The 21,860-nt window shown below is 42.2% G+C and overlaps 1 protein-coding gene across 1 annotated transcript in view; it reads right to left on the bottom strand.

The window, feature by feature from the left end:
• The window catches only part of LOC134602545 (A disintegrin and metalloproteinase with thrombospondin motifs 2-like), a 571,473-nt gene that overhangs the window by 112,907 nt on the left and 436,706 nt on the right, over nucleotides 1-21,860 (bottom strand). Inside the window, exon 14 of the mRNA XM_063447513.1 lies at nucleotides 7,968-8,091. Coding sequence (XP_063303583.1) covers nucleotides 7,968-8,091 — 124 coding nt within the window. The remainder of the gene's footprint in view (nucleotides 1-7,967; nucleotides 8,092-21,860) is intronic.

The following is a 21,860-nucleotide window of genomic DNA, read 5'->3' as shown; positions in this document are numbered from 1 at the left end:
TTCCCATTAAAATAATAATAAAAGTTTGTGACCATGAGACTTTGCTTTTCACAATGTAGGTCTTTTCTCTGTCAAAACAGACTTAAGAAGACCTCAGAAAAAATAAGAAACCTCCATACAGGCGAATGTGGAAAGAAATTTAGGTTTTAGACCACCCAGGTGCAGTATACAAAATAAATGTAGTAATTACTGCAGTATACAAAATAAATGTAGTAATTACTTGCAGTATACAAAATGTGGAAAGAGTAACATGCACATACAGAATTTTTAACATTCACAGCAATGAATTGCCAATTAAACATACTCCAACAGAGTACTCCAACAGAGATTTGATGCTAGGATTAAGTATAAAGACAATGAACATGTGGTCCAGCTGAAGAAAAAGAAATGGTGAAGGGGATGATGAAAGGGGAGACATAATGACAGACTTAGTACTGGTAAAGGATATGCTAACAGAAAGTGAGAATATGCATCCAGAGATGATCACCTAAGAGACGAGGAAGTAGTCAAAATAACACTCCAAGTGTCCTAAGGTTATCCTGTTTCTCCTACTCCTATTAAATTTTTATATCAAATCCCGAGAGTCTATGTTTTGTTTTTAATTACTTTACCATAGACTCAATAGTTATGAAGGGAATACCGATTAAAGCTGATCCATTTTTACTTATGAAGGATACATGTCTGACTGTCATAGATATCAAAGACCTCCAATAAAGATTTATATCAACTAGGGTAACCTACATCTTATCAACATGTACATACCCATTTTAAAATGACTCAGATGTATAATAAAGTTTATATTCTTTTAGGTGAGAATACATAAATGTGAAGGCTTGGCCTGCAGTTGTGGGAGGGGCATGTTAACCTACTTAAACCCCCTCCTCACCTTCATCAGTCTTGTTCGTTTTTTTTAGGCGATTCGCATGTCGGGTCGTCCTTCCTCTCCTGTCCTGTTCCTGTACCTGCTGCTCGTGGGTACACGGTCCTCCTGGACTCTGCTCTGGCGCTCCACGCTTGCCGCGCCTCTCTCTCAGGCGTTCCTGGGTGTCAGCCCCCTCGCTGCCAGCTGCGCTGTCGCGAGTTTCGCGTCTGCACTCACCGACGGTCGCACGTCCATGCGGCCACGCAAGCGTGTGTTTCGTGTGCAGTTTGGGTGAGGTAGGATCCTTATGCATAGCTAGTCTGTATATGAAGAGTCCTTGCTTCAGATTTAGGCTGGCCCTGCCACGCAATATATCTCTGGCCCCTGCAAATATGGAGGTGATGAAATGTTGGTACCGGGTTTTCCATACACTGTTTGTCTCAGACGTAACTGCTCAAGTTCTTTTTCTCACTTAGGGCTTGAAGTTGCTGGAAGCAGTCTGGGATAAAACAGTGTATGTGAATAGTTGCCTGCTTTCTACTATGCTATTCCCAGCTCACTGGTTACCTTACTGCAAGAGTCAGAGTTTTCCTTGGGAAAAGCAGACATACTTGCAATTTATGCAGATATCTGTGCTGCTTCTAATTGCATGTATGTTGCTTTTATGTGCATATCTGGTGTGAGTCTTTCTTGTCTTACTAGCAGGTGGGCAAGTCTCATTCAGTCCTAATGAGACCCAGGGAGCAGGGATTAAAAGGGGAGGGGGGGGGGGGGTCCTGAGGCCACATTGGCTCTGCACGTTTATTAACCCATTATACACATTACTGCTCCCAGGCAGCACAGTTCCCTAGTAAGCTTCCCCTTACACCTACTGGACATGTAGTACACCTCCCAGGGACGTTTACCTGGGTGACTTTACATGTAAGTTTCTATGTGCAGTGAGTTTTGGGGGTGCAGGGTGTACCTAGAACCTCTGAAGGTACTGATCTAGGGTTCCTCTAAATGGCATCTTCTGCTGGATCAATTGCTATATCTTTGGCCGTTTTTGGCATAGGGCGAATCAATGCCTGCACCTTACTTGGGTTTGGTAGAGCCAGGTTACAGCACGGCCACATGCCATCTCACGTCTCTCTCTTCTTCGTGTCCCTGAGGATAGGCTCGGTTAGATGGCGCGTGTCATTGTATTCTTAAAATGTAAAAATAAATAAATAAATAAATAAAAAAGGCCAGGGGTGTCTCGTTCGAGTTTCCTTTCCTGCTGCGTCAATACACAGTCTTAAGTTACGTAGTTCTGGTTTTCGTGAGGTTGCGGTCCCGCCACAGGGGTTTGACCCGTGTTTTTCCTTCCGTTTATTTATTTTTTTAGTTGGGCTCACTCTGCCCTCCAGTCACGGTTGCCCCTACGCTTCTGCCTCGTTCCCCGCCCCCTCTTCTTTTTCTTTCACACAGTACGTCCCCTCTCTCACTCTTTGCACTCCCCTCTTAGTTAGCTGTTGCTGGCTGTCAGGGTCCAAGGTGTCCACTAGCTGTAATTCCCCTGGCTTCTTTGCCTAGGTTAGTGGTCCCGCAAGGCCAACACCCATCCTCGCACTCTGAGGTACTACGCCCCTCGGCCAACTCATAGTTAGTCGCCTTGCACCGTGGCATAGAGAGGGCCTCACCTGTCTCTCCCACTCTATCTTATGTTTAACTGTCACCGAGAGGCCGACACCCCGCCACAACGTTCAGTGGCCACGCTATCCCCTCGCGCCAATGCATAGATAGAGCCTCTCACGCCGCTTGGCATCTAGCAGGGCCTCACCTGTCACCAAATTTAGTTTAATTGTTTCACCCTTTTTGGCTTAGCTAGTGTGCCAGCGCTCACACACACTCGCACTGGGTCTCGTGACCCCCATGTGGTTTACACCACCACAGTTTCTGTTACCTACTGCCGAGCTTGCTCCTTTCAGCCTGTCCGCCTGGACTCTGTCGTGCTTACGGTCGGCACTACGGTTTTTCCTCGTTCACCCTCACGGTTTCAATACACGCTTCAGCACATCTGTCCTCTCTCACACTGCCTTCCTTCCCCTCTTAGTTAGCTGTGGCTCGCTGTCAGGGTCCTAGGTGACCACTAGTTTGTAATTCCCCCTGGCTTCTTCGCCTTAGGTTAGTGGTCCCGCAAGGCCAACACCCATCCTCATACTCGGAGGTACTACGCCCCCTCGGGCCAACTCATAGTTAGTCGCCTCGCACTGTGGCATAGAGAGGGCCTCACCTATCACTCCCACTCTATCTTATGTTTAATTGTCACCGAGAGGCCTCCACCCCGCCACAACATTCAGTGGCCACGCTATCCCCTAGCGCCAATGCATAGATAGAGCCTCTCAAGCCGCTTGGCATCTAGCAGGGCCTCACCTGTCACCAAACCTAGTTTTAATTGTTTCGCCTTTTGGCATTAGCTAGTATGCCAGCTTGCATACATACACTCTTTCACACTCACGCACATGTTGGGTCGCTTATGCGCGGTTTCTTTGTTTCTTTTTCTAGCAGGTCTGGGTCTGGTTCTCATCGCCCTGTGGAGTTTTCACTATGCCTACCTTCTTTTTTTTTTTTTTTTTTCAGGTCCTGGGTGCTCCCTCAATTCGCTGCGGTTCTCACAAGTCTGCTTATTCCCCCCCACACCCCCCCACGGCAGCCTCCCGGTCAGCTGTTCTCTCAGTGTCTGTCCACCTACACGGGTATCGCTGCTGTCGGCTATGGGGCGGTGTCGGATGGCAGTTTGGGTAACTGGCATCTGCCGCTTTGGCTGGATCCGAACCGGTCTTCCCACGCCTCTTTCGTACGATCAGTCCTGTGCCTCCTTTACGCTTTCTAATGTGGCCCTGCCTATGGCCTTTCCCGCAGCTACCATTCCCGGCGGTTTTTGGGGGGGGCTTGTTCGCGGGCTGCCAGCCTTGTAAGCTCATGGTTGCCATCTTTCATGTCTGGCTCGCATCTTTCTAGCACCCTCAGTGCCTGTGTTTCGGACCTTCTTCCCCTTCGAGGCTCCTGTTGATATGTTGTCCGCAATTGACTTTCGCTTCTTTTGCCACCTCTTACTTGCATCAACTCTACCTATCCAGTCTATAACTTCACATGTTGTACAGGTTTCTAGTCACACGCAATTTCATGTCGTCATACCAGTTTATTACCATACTCAAGGGTTCAGGTTCTGGGAATTTTCAATCTCCAGATTTCCCATCTACATCCAAGTTTTACAATCACTATCAGACCTATTTAATACTTGTCATCACGACCGGGCATCAACTTTCAATGTAGGGCGATATCTGCTTGATCCAAGGATAAATCCGACTGCCATTCTGGGGTCAAGAAGGAATTTTTCCCTAGCTTGTTGCAAATTGGAAAAAACTGGGTTTTTAGGGTAAACAACAACAAAGACAATTGAAACAGAAGGGGCCTATACACCCTCTGTATGTCAACTTGACTGTGCTGTGTAGATCTTTACTGAATACTTTGCATTTCTGGATTTGTTGAATGGACTGATCCCCTTTACACCTTTGCACCACTCTATAGAACATAACACCATGAGAAACTGCCACACACTTTTGGGGGAGATTTATCAGACAGAAATCTCACAACAAACTAGGCATCTGCACAATGTGTAATCCCGAATACACAAAGTAATGTTTGACTTTTAATCTTCCCCATTTAGTGGGGAAAGTGATGGAAACCATGTTAAAGGATAGGATTGTTGAACATCTAAAAACACATGGATTTCAAGATCAGAGACAACATGGGTTTACTTCGGGAGATCATGCCAAACTAATCTTATTGATTTTTTTTGATTGGGTAACTAAAATTATAGATCAGGGTGGTGCAGTAGACATTGCTTACCTAGATTTCAGTAAGGCTTTTGACACTGTTGCACATAGAAGGCTTATCAACAAACTACAATCTTTGAGTTTGGATTCCAATATTGTTGAATGGGTAAGGCAGTGGCTGAGTGACAGGCAACAGAGGGTTGTAGTCAATGGAGTATATTCGAAGCTTGGGCTTGTCACCAGTGTGGTACCTCAGGGATCTGTACTTGGACCCATTCTCTTTAATATTTTTATTAGTGATATTGCAGAAGGTCTTGATGGTAAGGTGTGTCTTTTTGCGGATGATACTAAGATATGTAACAGGGTTGATGTTCCAGAAGGGATAAGCCAAATGGAAAATGATTTAGGTAAACTAGAAAAATGGTCAGAGTTGTGGTAACTGACATTTAATGTGGATAAGTGCAAGATAATGCATCTTGGACATAAAAACCCAAGGGCCGAGTACAGAATATTTGATAGAGTCCTAACCTCAACATCTGAGGAAAGGGATTTAGGGGTGATTATTTCTGAGGACTTAAAGGTAGGCAGACAATGTAATAGAGCAGCAGGAAATGCTAGCAGAATGCTTGGTTGTATAGGGAGAGGTATTAGCAGTAGAAAGAGGGAAGTGCTCATGCCATTGTACAGAACACTGGTGAGACCTCACTTGGAGTACTGTACACAGTACTGGAGACCCTATCTTCAGAAGGATATTGATACCTTAGAGAGAGTTCAAAGAAGGGCTACTAAACTGGTTCATGGATTGCAGGATAAAACTTACCAGGAAAGGTTAAAGGATCTTAACATGTATAGCTTGGAGGAAAGACGAGACAGGGGGGATATGATAGAAACATTTAAATACATAAAGGGAATCAACACAGTAAAGGAGGAGACTATATTTAAAAGAAGAAAAACTACGATAACAAGAGGACATAGTCTTAAATTAGAGGGACAAAGGTTTAAAAATAATATCAGGAAGTATTACTTTACTGAGAGGGTAGTGGATGCATGGAATAGCCTTCCAGCTGAAGTGGTAGAGGTTAACACAGTAAAGGAGTTTAAGCATGCGTGGGATAGGCATAAGGCTATCCTAACTATAAGATAATGCCAGGGACTAATGAAAGTATTTAGAAAATTGGGCAGACTAGATGGGCCGAATGGTTCTTATCTACCGTCACATTCTATGTTTCTATGTTTCTATAATCTGTCCATGAAATTTCCAATCTGCCCATTGCCACTCAGGTTTGCCCAGCCACCATGTGTACTTTGTATTGGTCCCTAGGAATACCGTGACAATGGAGTCCTGAGCAAATGTAGGTGTATAATGCTAGAAAAGGTAACATGGAATATGTTACAAGGAATATGTAGATATGGAAAATCTTGGCCAAACAGAATAAAAAAAACTAAAAGATGTTTCTTATAATAGTCAATATCATTATGGAAGTGTCATTTTTTAAAAATCATTTTTATGTTTCTAATTTTTTCTTGCAACAATTCCAGTATACCTTTAGCTTTAATATTCAAACAATTTGTTTATGAATTAGAAGTAGATTTTTTTCAATAAATGATTGTGGTGTATGCCTATTTGAGCTTGACTGGTCTTACCGTCTTTTATAGGTCCCTTACAAAAATGTATTTATTTTTTGGCTTAGACACTGTAAACCTTGTTACAGCATCAGGAAGGTAAGAATAATGTGTTATTATCCTTCATGATTGTTATTGATGTAAACATCTTTTTAAACATCATATTACTTTTTGTTTTGTTTCTTTATTCATTGCTTCTGTTATTTTTTTTTTATCTTTGTCCAAACGATATGCATTAGAGACAAAGCAAATACACAATGCCTTAGTAAGCCAATGACTTATTAGTGATCTAATCTTTTCCTCTCTGTGAAAAGCGAAGTAAACCACAATATAGTTACCTTGTCAACACACCATGACCTCGCTACCTGTTCCCACCTGTTCCAAATAAGATTATCAACCTGTGTTATCAAGAGATGTGGTCTGGGGTTAAGACTGAGAATGTCATATGTCCACCAGTATAGTTTGGAAGCTTTGTTAAAAGATAACATTTGACTATAGCAATCATTTGTTAGATACACAATTTACTCAAAGCACTTGCTTAATAACCAAGTTTAACCCCTTAAGGACCAAACTTCTGGAATAAAAGGAAATCGTGACATGTCACACATGTCATGTGTCCTTAACCCCTTAAGGACCAAACTTCTGGAATAAAAGGGAGTCATGACATGTCACACATGTCATGTGTCCTTAAGGGGTTAAGGGGTTAAGCTACACATGCAAAGTGGTGCTTTGTTTGCTATAGTATGGCTGTGTTAAGGTTGCATTGTCACCCCCCTCGCCCTCTGAAACATTAGTATTTCATAAAGATACAATATTTAGTACATAGAACTCACCTTTCCCTTATGATTTGATTATTTTGAGAATGGCTTCACAACTAACCTGGGTTCACTAAGTACCAACAGAACATTCACATTCTCCTGTAAGTAAAGCTGAATGTCAGCCCAAAGCTAAGCATGGTCAGACACATGGCTCCGTTCATTGGCTGAAAACACTAAGCTGACAAATTTAGCTGTGGCCATGCATAGCCCTTCTCAGATCAGTTAAGTTTACCAGTAAAGATTTGACAAATTACACTGTAAGGGTGCAAGGGCACTCCTGGCACCATAAGTAGTGATTATGATGATTATGGTGCTTAGATTATCTATCTGGGGTGCTCCAAGGTTTTTGCGCCAGTCTTATTGACCAGATTGTAGGTCATTTTCTGAGAATGTACTTTGACTAATTATATTTATATCTTCTGTCAATATCTAATAGGCTGTACTAATAAGCACATTCAGTATTATTACAATCCTCCAGCACGTTGACATCTATATCAAACCAGGGCTTTCTATTATCTCCTTTAAATTATACTTTGACCCATCTTTCTCTAAAAGGAGTGTTTACTATATAGATAAATTCTAGTGCAGTAATCAAAATTTAGGCCTGGTGAGTAGAAATTCTCAACGGATGAATTGCACTATGGACACCCAAGGCTTGCAGTGGCGAGTAACTTTTAGACTTGGCTAGCAACAGAGGATATTTTGGCCCTGATCTAGCAAAACACAAGACATTTTCAAAAACCAAGTCAAGCTATCTTTTGCATTTTTACCAGCAAATCTGCAAAATTATAACACCACTAGGTAGCAAGTCTCTCTTTACATGAGAGATTTTCAGCAAACTTTTGAGAACATTTGCATTTTTACCTTGTTTCTTAGGTGTTCTTGTGAATGTTCCTTTTACAATTTTGCAGTGCGAGTTATCACCATCACACACTCCACATTTATCTTCTTTTTTTGTTGAGCCAATGGCTTTGTCACATCCAACTTTCTGAATATAAAAATAAATATATTGTATATGATATATTAAGCATTGTATGATATAAAGTTAATAGATTTTAAGTCAAAAACATGTTGTAACATAGAATATGCAAGCTACATAAATTAAATTAAAGAGTTACTCCAAGCATCATAATCACTACAGCCTGCTGTAGTGGTTATGGTGACAGGAGTACTATGGATGGATTGCCATCCATAGCAACAGTTTATTCTGTGTCCAGGCTCCAATGCCCCCTGGTGGTCCAGTAATGCAAATCCGGCTTCTGCAGAGCAGCAAAAGCCAGAATTGTCATTGTTCCTATTCTAGTAAGACAAATTTCTCTCCCTATGGTACAGAACTCCTCAGAGTATTCAGGTCATAAACCCTTCATCCACTGGACTTTGTTGGAGTTGTCATAACACAGAGGGTACAACACTACACATCTGGTGTGATTACCCCTTGGTGCAGCCTTGCTGGTAAAAAAACATTTCACCCTACTTAAATTATCTGACAACCACCTCCCTTTGAACCAACACCCTTTGTTGTACACCAGATGACTACACCTGTGGTGGCATATGAAAAGTAAATGTGTGTCTGCATCCTAAACGTTGCTAAGAGCCTTATCCCACTATTCTGGAAGTAGTCTGCATCCCCTCAGGACCTTTGGTATTCACACATGGAAAACTCTGCACTATGTAGAAGTTGATTTTTACTGCATATGGAAGGGGACAGTGGACGCGACTAGTGACTTCCACATTGGATAGTGACTTCCACATTGGAGGATTTTGTAAGTTTTGTTTCCAGTGGTGCTTTGGATACGCCCTGGATGCCATGGTGTGACATGTTGGGTAGATCTGATAGGGGTCCTAGTGTAATTTATGTTCTGGTACCTCACCACCTCCCCGCCCCCCCCACCTTAGGTTCTGTTTTTGAGTATGACCTGTAGTGTGTACTGATGTAACAAGAAAGTTAGTATCTAATTTACAAAAAGATCCATGTAGCGGGCTATAAAGTATAAATTGCACTTAGTGGTCATCAAATAAGAACTAAATTGTTTTGGAGTGTGTAAGTAAACCTTCTAGTGTAGTATTTCAAATTGTATATAAAAAAAAACACGCCCCACAAATACCATCTCATACAGACCCTTAGTTAAACTCCAGTTGGACAAAGAGATATATACATGTAAGCGAATTGGATGGAATGTTTGAAAGAATGAGAGCTACAGATTGCTCTTAAAGGTCATCAGGTGAGAGCTAAATTGTAATATTTAAAGTCAATCCAAAACAAAGGGGAAGGAAAGTGTGACGGTCTAAATAGGTATTACCCTCTGTCATTCCCTTATTCCCATAAAACAATATCGCCAATAATCCACAGGGTAAAATATCGCTGGTATCGCATAATAATCCACACATGAGCCAAAGCTTAATGCTGGAACAAGACTGGTTTAATGGAAGCAATGTCATTCAATTTACAGCATCAAACTCCTCCCCTGAGCCAGCGAGATAATTGAGTTTTGGAAACATACTAAACTCAATTATCTGCTGGCCAGAAAATGTTAACAATTTCACATTTTTCAGAAATATACTTTACATGCATAAAAACCCCACAAAAACCATATCCCTGGGTAGCTGAGCTTGATGGGAGTAACATTAAAAATTCACGAAATTCACTTTTCGAACTGCACCGTGTGGAAGTTTGACCTGTTCGCCATATGGTTGTATCCGACCAAGAGTTTCATAGAATTGGCATGCAAGAGCCGGTCTCCGTTTGGATGGGTTTATACGAAAACCACCATAGATGGAGTAAAGCTGATTCGTGGAGAATGCTCCTCTTGTTCGTCTGTTTGAAACTCGCGAACGCCGTTCGTCTACCATATGGGAAAATAGTACATATGGGACTTTCATAGAGACCGGGTGTTCGTGCAAGTGCCATGCCCAAAATAGTTCCAGGCACTCGACGACCAAGTCCCGCTGGCCACGTTCGGGAGTTAAGATGGCCACCGTCCATAGTCCTCACCATGTGCGTTCGTATACATGAAATGGCGGCCACCTAGGAGCATTCAAGGTACTTGCGGTTTTTGTATAGTTACACAGTGTTCCACGTTCTAATTGGTACCCAGGGTGGTCTCCGTTCGGTAAAATGAATGATTTACCGAACAACGAAAATAAAACGAATAATCCAATAGCAGGGAGTGGAGATAGCCGAATGGGTTTGGGAAATCCTTCACAGAAAGAAAACAGTATTTGTAAACAGATGGGTGATCAAAGCCCAACAGGGTGTGGAAATACCTTAACTCTCTATTGTAATGCTTCAAGTACTATAGATGGGTGTAACTAAATTCACACACACCCTATACATTTGAAATAGACACAATCTGAATCAGACATTTAGATAGACTTGAGCATATAGCTCCGTTAGTGGTTTCCAGGGGACAACACCCAACAGGAGAGGACATTCTTAGGGAAGAACAAAGATGGGAAAAAATGGCTTGAAGTCAGGTAGAAAAAACACCAGCCATTGTTACAACTCCCTATTGGTTTGCCCAAAACATCTATAAACTCACATCTAATTAGAAGTAAATCATAGTGGTAAATCAAACTTGAGGAAGACTTTCAAAGTTCCATCTGACAGCATACATACAAACATAAGTGTAAAGGCAGGGGGTGTCAGTTCAAGTGGAAGGCATATTGGTTACTCTCCTACCCTCCAATCCCATTGCTTCAAGGCAGTCCCCTTAAAGTTCTATCCAAAAGACCCCTACTGCTGTATCTAGAGGAAAATTAATGTTTTTTTCATTAGTGTTAGTATAGGATCCCCATCCTACAGTGAAAATAAAATCTATTCAAAAGGCACATAGGCACCTACGCTCGACACGTGTTTCGGCGTTCTACCATGCCTTTCTCAAGAGCTAGTAAGTTTTAGGTGGGTAAATCCTTCCTTCCTTAGTCACAGACCAATCAGTATTTACTGATGTCATGGAGTAGAATCGAGATATTCGACCTGCTTACTCTCTGTATGGAACGTCCGTATGTCCCGGGCGTGATCATATATCGTATAGCTCTGCCTCTCTTTCTGACGTCAGTGGTGTCAATCACCAATGTCGCACCATACTGAAGAATGAGAGAGGTTTGGTCTAACATATCTGACATGCTGATCTAAATCCGGCACTAGTATAAATGCGATATGGGTGGTCTCTCATATTGAGAATAAGGTGACCCATATATGGATTGGTAGATAAATTTCATGGAGGTCTATGACCCGACAGGCTCAAATATTAAGAAACTTGCGTCCAGTGAGTACAAGACCTATCTCTGATACTTACAATAGGTCTTATGTATAGTCGGTAATGTTTATACATATTGGTCAAATTGAAGGCAAAGCCACTGGCATTATGCTCATCATTATTACAATTACAAAGTATCTCAAAATAAGACTTTCTTTAAAAAAAAGGCGTGATCGGATAGATAAGTCCAAACAGGTACCTACCTCCTATCTGAGGATAATGAGAGTGGTTGTATCCTATGTATAAACATAGTATATATACAGGGCATACCTTAATAGTCTCTAGATATATGAGTACACTTACAGAATCATCAAAATTTGTGTTAATGATTTCTCCTCAATGTTAATCTTCATTAATATAGAACCAAACAGAGGTCATTTTTCAGAATTGACCTGATTACGGTATCTGTTCCAATTCAAAACTTATAAAGGACATTTATTGTGGTTATATCACAAAAAGGAAAAGGAAAGTCAAAGACTTCAAACTTTATGAATGAAAGAGATCAAAGTTAAACATAGTAAGTATAATTGGTCTGGCATATATTAAAATTAATTGAATTAGTTAAATAAATGGTTGCAGGGTTTTCATTTATAGATGCACATAAATTAATGTTGTCTAAGAATCCTATCAAAGTCACCTCTTCTCTGATCTTGTTTAACTAATTCCAAACCACAGAATCTAAGGCCACTTGAGTCACCCCAATGGCGATCCCACAGGTGTCTGGTGATGGGAGTCTCAACTTTGTTTTTGGGAGATCTCACATGTTCTTTAATGTGTTCTTTGAATGGTTGGAAAGTCTTAATTATGTATTTCAGGTTACAAGTACATGTAAGTAAATATACTAAACCTGCAGTGTTACAATTAAAAAAGGAAGTCATCTTAAAATTTTCCTGTCCTGCATATCCGACACATTCTTAGAATTGTGTTTGATGAATTTGCACGCTACACATCTCCCACACCTGTAAGTGCCACGGAGGGGGGGCTCCTAAGCCAGGTTTCCATCGTTGTGGTTTTAGGTTGGAAGTGACTCAGGATTGAGGACCTCCTTAAGATGGGAGTTATTTGTTAATATGGGCCAGAACCATTGAATGGATTCTCTCACCTTGCTCCATCCCGCATCAAACGTTGCCATCATTAAAAAATGATTCTCTTATTGTTGTTTAAGTTATTATATTCTTTAGGGTGAGGTGTCAGGAGATCTATTCAGGTATCCTTTTTCCCGGAATTGTTGTCTGAAAGTTGTGACATTGATTTTAAAATTGTTGATATCGCTGCAATTCCTGCGAACCCTAAGGTATTGGCCAACCGGTATACCCCTCCTCAGGGTTTGGGGATAAAAGCTTTCCTACCTTAAGAGGGTATTGGAGGTTGAGGGTTTCCTGAAGAGAGTAGAATAGATAGAAGCATCCTCAGAAATGGAGATGGTTAGGTCAAGAAAATTCAGCAATGAACCACCCAATTCAGACGGGAATCTCAAGTTCTAATTGTTAATGTTCAAGGCAGATACGCACTCTTTAAATTCACTGGGAATAATCTGCCACACAACCAGAATATAATCTATGTAACGGTGCCGGCGCCAATGCTTCAGAATCAACAAGTTGCTCTTCCCACCAACCCAGGTGAAGGTTAGCATACAAGGGGGCACAAGCTGTCCTCGTCACAGTTCAACTCACCTGGTGGTAAAACCTCTTATGAAACATGAAATAGTTGTGTGACAGAATGAACCAGAGGAGTATCAGCACGAATCTAGTGTGTAGCTGGTAGCAAAGAAACCTCTGTTCCAGGAAAAATTCAGCATGCTCCAACCATCTATTGTGTGGGATGGAGGAATAAAGGGCTTCAACGTCAAGTCTACATAGACTAGCTGTCTTCTGTATCTTTAAGCCATAGAGGAGGTTTCATGTCTATGAGGGTTGTATGTCTATGTAGGAGAGTAACCAATATGCCTTCCACTTGAACTGACACCCCCTGCCTTTACCCTTATGTTTGCATGAATGCTGTCAGATGGAACTTTGAAAGTCTTCCTCTGGTTTGATTTACCACTATGATTTACTTCTAATTAGATGTGAGTTTACAAATGTTTGGGGCAAACCAATAGGGAGTTGTAACAGTGGCTGGTGTTTTATTTACATGACTTCATGCCATTTTTTCCCATCTTTGTTCTACCCTAAGAATATCCTCTCCTTTCGGGTGTTGTCCCCTGGAAACCACTAATGGAGGGATATGCTTGAGTCTATGTAAAGGTCTGATTCAGATGGTGTCTATATCAAATTTGTAGGGTGTGTGTATTTATTTACACCCATCTATACTACTTGAAGTATTACAATAGAGGGTTAAGGTATTTCCACACCCTGTTGGGTTTTGATCACCCATTGTATACAAATACTGTTTTATTTCCTTCCCCTTTGTTTTAGATTGACTTTTAGTATTATAATTTAGCTCTCACCTGATGACCTTTAAGAGCAATCTATAGCTCTCTTGCTTTCAAACATTCAATCCAATTCGCTACATGTATATATCTCTTTCTCCAACTGGAATTTAAGTAGGGGTTTGTATGAGATGGTATATAATTCCAAGTTTGTGGGGCGTGTGTTTGTTCATTTATACCCATGTATACTGTTTGAAATATTACACTAGAGGGTTTACATCTTCCACACTCCAAAACAATTTAGTTCTTATTTGATGACCTCTAAGAGCAATTTATACTTTATAGTCCTTATCCTGTTAAGTACTTTATCTTACCTGCTACATGTATCTTATTGTAAATTAGAAACTAACTTTCTTGTTACATCGGTACACTACAGATACAGTAATACCGTTTTCAAACAATACTTCAGTAAAGAATGTTAATTTAACTGGTGGTAATTTTAGTTGGGGGGGGTTCCTCCTTCATTTTTTGGGGGAGGTTCCACCTTCCAGTTTTTTAGATTTGTAACGTTTCACATCCGGTTATGCCCTCATTACCCACCTGCCTCATATTTTTAGCAACAGAGTAAGTGTTATTTATATAACTTCAGCATGTATTTTTTTTTCTTCCTAATAAAATAGAAACTACGTAATGGTTAAGTACACCAGAGCTCCACAAAATTCTATGTTCCATGTCGTCATGGCGGCTAGAAATGTTCTCCTGGTGCCTAGGTTTGTCAGCCTGTTCAACACTGCTTGTGCCGAAGCATGTGACGGAACTACAAGGGTCATTGAGGTCGCGAATGCGTCCAGGCCTCTGTGCTTTGCCTGTCATTGAGGGCACAAGAGATGGTGGCAAAACCCTTTAGGCAGGTAACTTTGAGAAATGTAGGTGGGCGTTAAGGGAGTTGTAACCTTCCTGCTATTATCCTCACTGCTTGTGTATTACCCTGCCTCTGAGCAGCAGAGTGTGTCTCTTAGGGTTAGGGTAAGCATAGTGTGAGGGGTAAGGTTGATAAATTGTGGAGGGTGTTACTCATCTTGACAAAATGGCACCCTTGCAGCAGTGCGAGACTCCTCCACTGTGGCATTTTAACACTGCTCACTTTCTTTCTACTTCTACTAGATCTAGCATGGAGTGGAGACCGTGCCTAAGTCCAGTTATCAGCTTATTGAGGGCTAAGTATATATTATTATAGTTATATTAATTTATTATTTTAATTATTTAGGTTATACTTTAATGCAGTTATCTAACCCTGATAAACTTGGTGGCCTGTGCACTGATTTATGTGTTGTTCCCACTTTAATGTCTCAGAGTACATTATTACAAGTGTGCCATTACCATGGCATGCTAATGCCCAATGATATATATTGGTATGTGTGCAATTTTACCTACTACTAAGTTTCTCTCAGTGGTTTCATTTCCCCCAAACTTGATATAGTGTTTTTATTAGCACTACCTCTTTAGCTTCCTTCCAATTGATATTGTTTGGCTCTGATATTATAATGACCCTATAAGTAACTGTACTTGCCTGGCACCATTTTAATGCAGCAAAAACATTTTTTTTAGATATATTTAGAAAATTGTGGAAGGGTATTCTTTCTGATTTATTCAGTGCTTGTAATACTCCACACTATAAAAAAGGATATGGAAAAAAAAACCGAATATTCCAGAATTTCAAAAGCATATTGCATCTTTCTAATTTGACCTGAATTATATTTAAAGGTGAATCTTAAATGTTTAGAAGATATTTTAAATGTTTAACCTATTTGCATCTGTAACATGTTTTCTGGTAAGATCTAGCACTTTTCAGCTCTCTTCACAAAAGATCTATCTACCTCAGCATATCAAAATAAAATATATAAAAACAAATCAGAGGGCCTCAAAGTGGTTACTAATAAAGAAGTCAAGCTTCCCCTTCCCTTATCCAAACTGTAGGATAAACAGTGCTAATATGTAAATTGAAAAATAATTTGAGAAATCCTAAAACTAGTGAAAGATAAAGAAAATCATCCTTGGCGCAAATCACAAAGTGCCCAATGTGGACACACAATTTAGTGCTGAAATAATGAGATACAAAAGGTGCACACTGTAGATTCAAGGAGTCCTTCTGTTCTCAATCTCCAGAATCAAGCACAGCAATAGCGGTAGACTGGAAAGATAGCAGTCCGCTCAGTCTTTCACCTCACATTCACCTCAGGTTCCCTTGGAGTTAGTTTGCCAAATGAATAAATTCAATACATTTCGTCCCCTTTTGGTACTTTGTCAAGAGTTGTCAAAATCTTTAAACTAAGTGATAATTAAAGAGATATTCTAAGCACCAAAACAACTTCCTATTAATGAAGCAGTTTTGGTGTATAGATCATTTACCTGAAGTGTCACTGCACAATTATCTGCCATATTACTTTGTTTATGTAGCCCTAGGCACACCTCCCCTGGCTGTGACTCACACAGGCTTCATGAAACTGAAACCACGGGGATGATCTATAAAACAAAACCACTTCATTAAGCTAAGTTGTTTTAGTGCCTAGAGTCGCCCTTTAAAGGGACATTACAGTCACCAGAACAACTTAGTATATTAGTATTAGAGAAAATTTATTTATACTTACCGTAATTTTCTTTTCCTGGCTATTATTCATGGCAGCATTTAACATATGGGTTTAGCTCCTCCCTCTAACCCTCAGGACAGGAAACACAATCAATCAAACAATTAAGCCTACCTTCCCCTACTATATTAGGTACCCCAGTATCCTCCACACCTCAGTCCAGTAACAAGACAAATAAACCAAGAGAGGGCGGGAGACCAAATGCTGCCATGAATAATAGCCAGGAAAAGAAAATTACGGTAAGTATAAATAAATTTTCTCTATTCCTGGCTAATCATGGCAGCATTTAACATATGGGATTCCCAAAGCAATAATCACTCAGGGAGGGTAAGTCATGCTACAAAAATTGTTTAATATCCACTTAAGGCTTATAAGAGTTCAAGACCGAAAGGCCAAACTCCGAATCAGAATGAGAAGAGACATCCACTCTGTAGTGACGTACAAAGGTCTTCAAAGACGACCAATTGGCAGCTTTACAAATGCTCTCTGCAGAAACCCCTGACTCTGCAGCCCATGAAGTAGCAATGGACCTTGTGGAATGAGCTTTGATGTCCTTGGGAACCGGAACCTGTTTCGACCTGTAAGCTCTAGAAATAGCCTGAACGGTCCAGGAACGAAGGGTAGCGACAGAGGCTGCTTCACCTTTACGAGAACCCCAAGGAATCACAAACAATTGGGGAGACTTTCTCCAATTAGCTGAACGTCCAATATACGTGGAAAGACACCTCCTCAGGTCTAGTGTATGGCATCTTACTTCTTCAGGAGATGATGGATCCTGAAAATACCCCGGCAGGACAATCTCCTGATTCAGGTGGAAGGAAGTAACAACCTTAGGAAGGAACTCAGGTCTAGGGCGTAGCACAACTCTATCATCGAAGAAGGTAGTGAACGGTTGTTCAGAAGACAGTGCTCTGATATCTGACATTCTCCTAGCAGATACCAAGGCCAGTAACAACAGGGTCTTTAGAGAAAGAACCTGCATAGGGACCTCATCGATAGGTTCGAAGGGATGTTCCGTCAAGGCCTGCAGAACCAGAGGCAGATTCCAAGGAGCCGAGAATCCCTTGATAGGAGGTCTAATCCTAATGACAGCTTTGAAGAAACGAATCACCATAGGATTTAAAGCCCAACGAACACCAGAAAGAGCTGAAAGAGCCGAGCAGTGCACTTTAAGCGTGTTAAGTTGAAGGCCTCTCTCCAGGCCTGCTTGAAGGAAACCCAGAACCTGAGACACGGAAGGGGAACTTAAATCTTGAACCGTGGAATTACACCATCGTGCAAAGGCTTCCCATACCTTATGGTAAGTAGAAGAAGTAGAAGGATTCCTGGAACGTAATAGTGTTGAGATAACCTGGTCCGAAAGGCCATATTCAACTAGAGACTTCCTCTCAATAGCCATGCATGGAGCCTGAATTTGTGAGGCTCCGGATGAAACACTGGACCCTGAATCAGCAGGTCTTCTGATATTGGAAGTTCCCAAGGCAGGTCCATCGATAGTCTCTGCAACAGGGGAAACCAAGGACGACGAGGCCAGAAGGGAAGAACAGCTATCACCTTGCAATGTTCTTTGGAGATCTTTCTCAGAACAGCGTGTATGAGCGGAATCGGAGGGAAGACATAAGCTAGATTGAACACCCAACTGATGGATAGAGCATCCTGAGCAACTGCCATTGGATGGTATCTTCTTGACCCAAAGCATGGAACCTGCGCATTCCGATAGGTTGCCATGAGGTCTACTTGGGGAAGACCCCACTTCTGGACCAACTGGGTGAAGATCCTCTTGGAAAGTTGCCATTCTGAAGCTTCTATCAGGTGTCTGCTGAGGAAATCCGCTAATACATTCTCCTTCCCGGGAAGATAGGTGGCACACAGGCCTTCCACATGATTCTGAGCCCAGGTCATAATGGGAACGATCTCTCTCATCAGGGCTACACTCCTTGTACCGCCTTGATGGTTTATGTAGGCAGCAGCTGCTTTGTTGTCCACTCTCAACTTGACCCAGCGATGCCTGATGAGCTGTTGAAAATGAAGAAGAGCCAGGAAAGTAGCTCTTAGTTCTCTGATGTTGGAAGGCAAGCATTGAGTTTTCGGTGGCCATTTTTCTTGAAAAAATCGATTGCCTAAATGTGCGCCCCAACCTGTCAGACTGGCATCCGTCGTAATGACCACCCAGTCTATTTCTCGTAAGGGGAATCCTCGGGAGATGTGTTCCCACGACATCCACCAAAGGAGCTTCTGTTTCAGAGCCGAAGGAATGTGAATCAGCGACTCCCAGTCCCTCGAGCTGGTCCTGAAATTTCTCAGAAAAAATTGTTGAAGAGGGCGAAGGTTCCACTGTGCCCACCTGACAAGCTCTATCGTGGAGGAGAGAGTCCCCAGGAGTCTCATAAACTCTCTTGCCGAGGCCGAAGTCTTCAGTCTGAAGTCTCTTATCCGATCTTGAAGTACGATCTTTCTGTCGTGTGCGAGAGATACAATCGCCGTGTCTGTATTGAAACTCGCTCCCAGGAATATTAGTTCTCTTGAAGGATGCAAGTGACTCTTCTCGTAGTTGATGAGCCAACCGAAATGAGATAGAGTGTCGAGGACTAGTTGTCTGTGTTGAAATATTATTCCCAGGTCCGGGGCCACTACCAGGATGTCGTCCAGGTAGTGAAACACCGCTACACCTTCTTTTCTGAGCAAGGCAATGATGGTGACCAGAACCTTCGAGAAGGTCCTTGGGGCCGTGCTTATACCAAAAGGAAGGGCCTGAAATTGAAAATGTTCGTTCCGGACACAAAACCTGAGAAACTTTTGATGGGCGATCGTGATAGGGACATGAAAATAGGCATCCCTGAGATCTACTGATATCATCCAATCTTGGTGATGAACAACAGGGATGATGGAGCGAATGGATTCCATGCGAAATCTTCTGACTCTGAGGAAAAGGTTGAGCTGGTGGAGGTCTAGAATAGGTCTCCATTTTCCTTCCGGTTTCTTGACCAAAAACAGGGGAGAATAATAACCCTGGAATCTTTCTCCTATGGGTACAGGTACGATGGCCTTTTCCATAAGAAGATTGTAGACATAGAGACTCAGAATCTCTCTTTTTTGGATGTTGGCAGGAAGCCTTGTGCGAACAAACCTTGGTGGAGGCGGATAATCTTCGAATTCCAGATGATAACCTCTGCTGATAATGGATCTGACCCAAGCATCTGGAATGATTTCCCAGGCCCTCTGAAAGAATGAAAGACGTGCTCCCACTCGAGGAACCTGGAGTAAGCCACCTTCAGAACTGCTTGTTGGGGCGAAAGGAAGAAGTCTGCGTCTTGCCCCTAGAGGATTTTACATTCTGGCCGCTCTTCCAATTGGAATGCCTAGAGAATTCTCTGCCTGGTCTGTAGGTCTTACTTTCTCTAAAGTAGCCTTGATCCCTAAAAGGTCTGCGGTCCAGATGAGGTCTCTTAGGACGTCTATCTTGAGGCAGCATGACCTGCTTAACCTCCGCTGCTTTCTTAATAGCTTCATCCAGCGGTTTCCCAAAAAGCACTTCTCCCATAAAGGGAAGTGAGCATAGATTATTCTTAGAGGAAAGGTCTGCCCCCCAGGACCTTAGCCAAAGCGCCCGTCTAGCGGTGACTGCATGGGCCATAACCTTCGAAAGAATTCTAATAAGGTCAGTGGAGGATTCCAAAAGCCAGTCACTGGCGAGTTTGATATCCCTTAAGGATTCTGCCATCTGACGTCTACTAACACCTTTATCGATGTCATCCTCCAAGTCAAGCAACCAGGAACGCATGGCTCTAGACAAAGCAGAGATGGATACGGCCGGGTGGCAACCCAAACCTGCTGTCATGAAGGCTTTAGATAAATCAGCATCTATCCTTTTATCCATGGGCTCCTTAAGGGAAGCATTGCTATCAATCGGAAGCGTAGATCTTTTAGCAACCTTAATGATAGGAGCATCCACTTTAGGTACCGTAGTCCACAATCTGGAATCCTCCTCTTTGATCGGGTATAACTTTGAAAGCCTTCCCTGACTAGTAATCCTTTTACTAGGAATTTGCCACTCGTTCCTCATCAGGTCTTTAATCGAGCTGTGAACTGGGAAGGAAGGTTTTTTCTTATGCAAATCTCCAAAATGTCTGTCAGAAGCCGAACATTCTTTGGCCTCTTCCGGCAAATCTAATGTACGTCTAACAGCCATAATCAAATGCTCCATAGCTTTGGAGTCCAAGGAGCATGGTTGTTCCATATACTCCTCTTCGCTGGAAGAGATTGGCTCTAAATCCTGGTACGCTGAAGGTTGTCTGTATTCGTCTTCAGACTGATCTGAATCCATGCCGAAGGTCTCACCTCTTGATCTCTTATTCTTGTGAGATTCAGCAATTCCCTCTACCACTGCTTGCTTGATCCAATACACAATATCCTTTGCTGAGGAGGTAGAGGCTTGCGGTGACTTCTGGCGATCAGATTCACCTGCGACCATGGCCAAGCATCTTCTGCAGAGCCTGCAGTTATCCATAGGCCTTGCTCCACATCCCGGGCAGGCTGCCGGTTTTTCCCTTCTCCTCGATGGGGATCTGGGACAGGACCGGTCACGAGGGCTGTAAGAAACAGAAGTCATAAGACTGTACCCTCTATGCACTCTTTTTGTAACTTGAAGAAAACATAAAAAACATTGCTCACCTATGACCTATAGCAGATCTCGTTGATTTTGCAGAAGGGGATGATGGATCCATACTGACTGTAGGGCTAAGAACATTAAAAAAAAGGTAATGTATTCCCAGCCCAATATTATGAAGATTTTAAAAGAAAAGTAATTCACTTACCTGCAGAGTCTTAAGAACAGTCTACTAGAGCACTGTATCTGTAAAGGGAACTGAAAACGAGCGTTTTTAAGTCTGAAAACCGCCATTTCAAATTTCCCGCTCTGCACCTTTAAAGGATCGCACATGCGCACTTGGTCGCGAGATCGCGGAACCGCCATTTTGGACATGGGCAAATTTCACTCTGAGTCCGGGCGGACGCATTGCGCATGCGCGAGCGTCTTACCGTTATGCTGATCGTCTGATCGAGGTCTGAAGCACACACAGGACGCCAGAGGATTCCCACAGCCTGTGGAACTAACCACCCAGGCTCCCAGGGGTTCCCAACTCCATGGAGATTGGGCTACATGTGCCTGGGCTTCCTGAGGAGGGAGGCTGACCTCCACAGGGACAAGACCATATCAAACATGGTCAGGTGAGCAAAAAAAAAAATATTTCAGATAAACTGAGAGAAAAAAAAAAAAAATACACAAACTGTCCTAGGGCTAGGAGGACAGGAAAAGACTGAGGTGTGGAGGATACTGGGGTACCTAATATAGTAGGGGAAGGTAGGCTTAATTGTTTGATTGATTGTGTTTCCTGTCCTGAGGGTTAGAGGGAGGAGCTAAACCCATATGTTAAATGCTGCCATGATTAGCCAGGAAATTGTATTTGTTCTGGTGAGTATAATCATT

This window comes from Pelobates fuscus, chromosome 3 (genome assembly GCF_036172605.1).
Source record: "Pelobates fuscus isolate aPelFus1 chromosome 3, aPelFus1.pri, whole genome shotgun sequence".
Taxonomy (NCBI): domain Eukaryota; kingdom Metazoa; phylum Chordata; class Amphibia; order Anura; family Pelobatidae; genus Pelobates; species Pelobates fuscus.
This window is presented reverse-complemented; position numbering and strand designations above follow the sequence as displayed.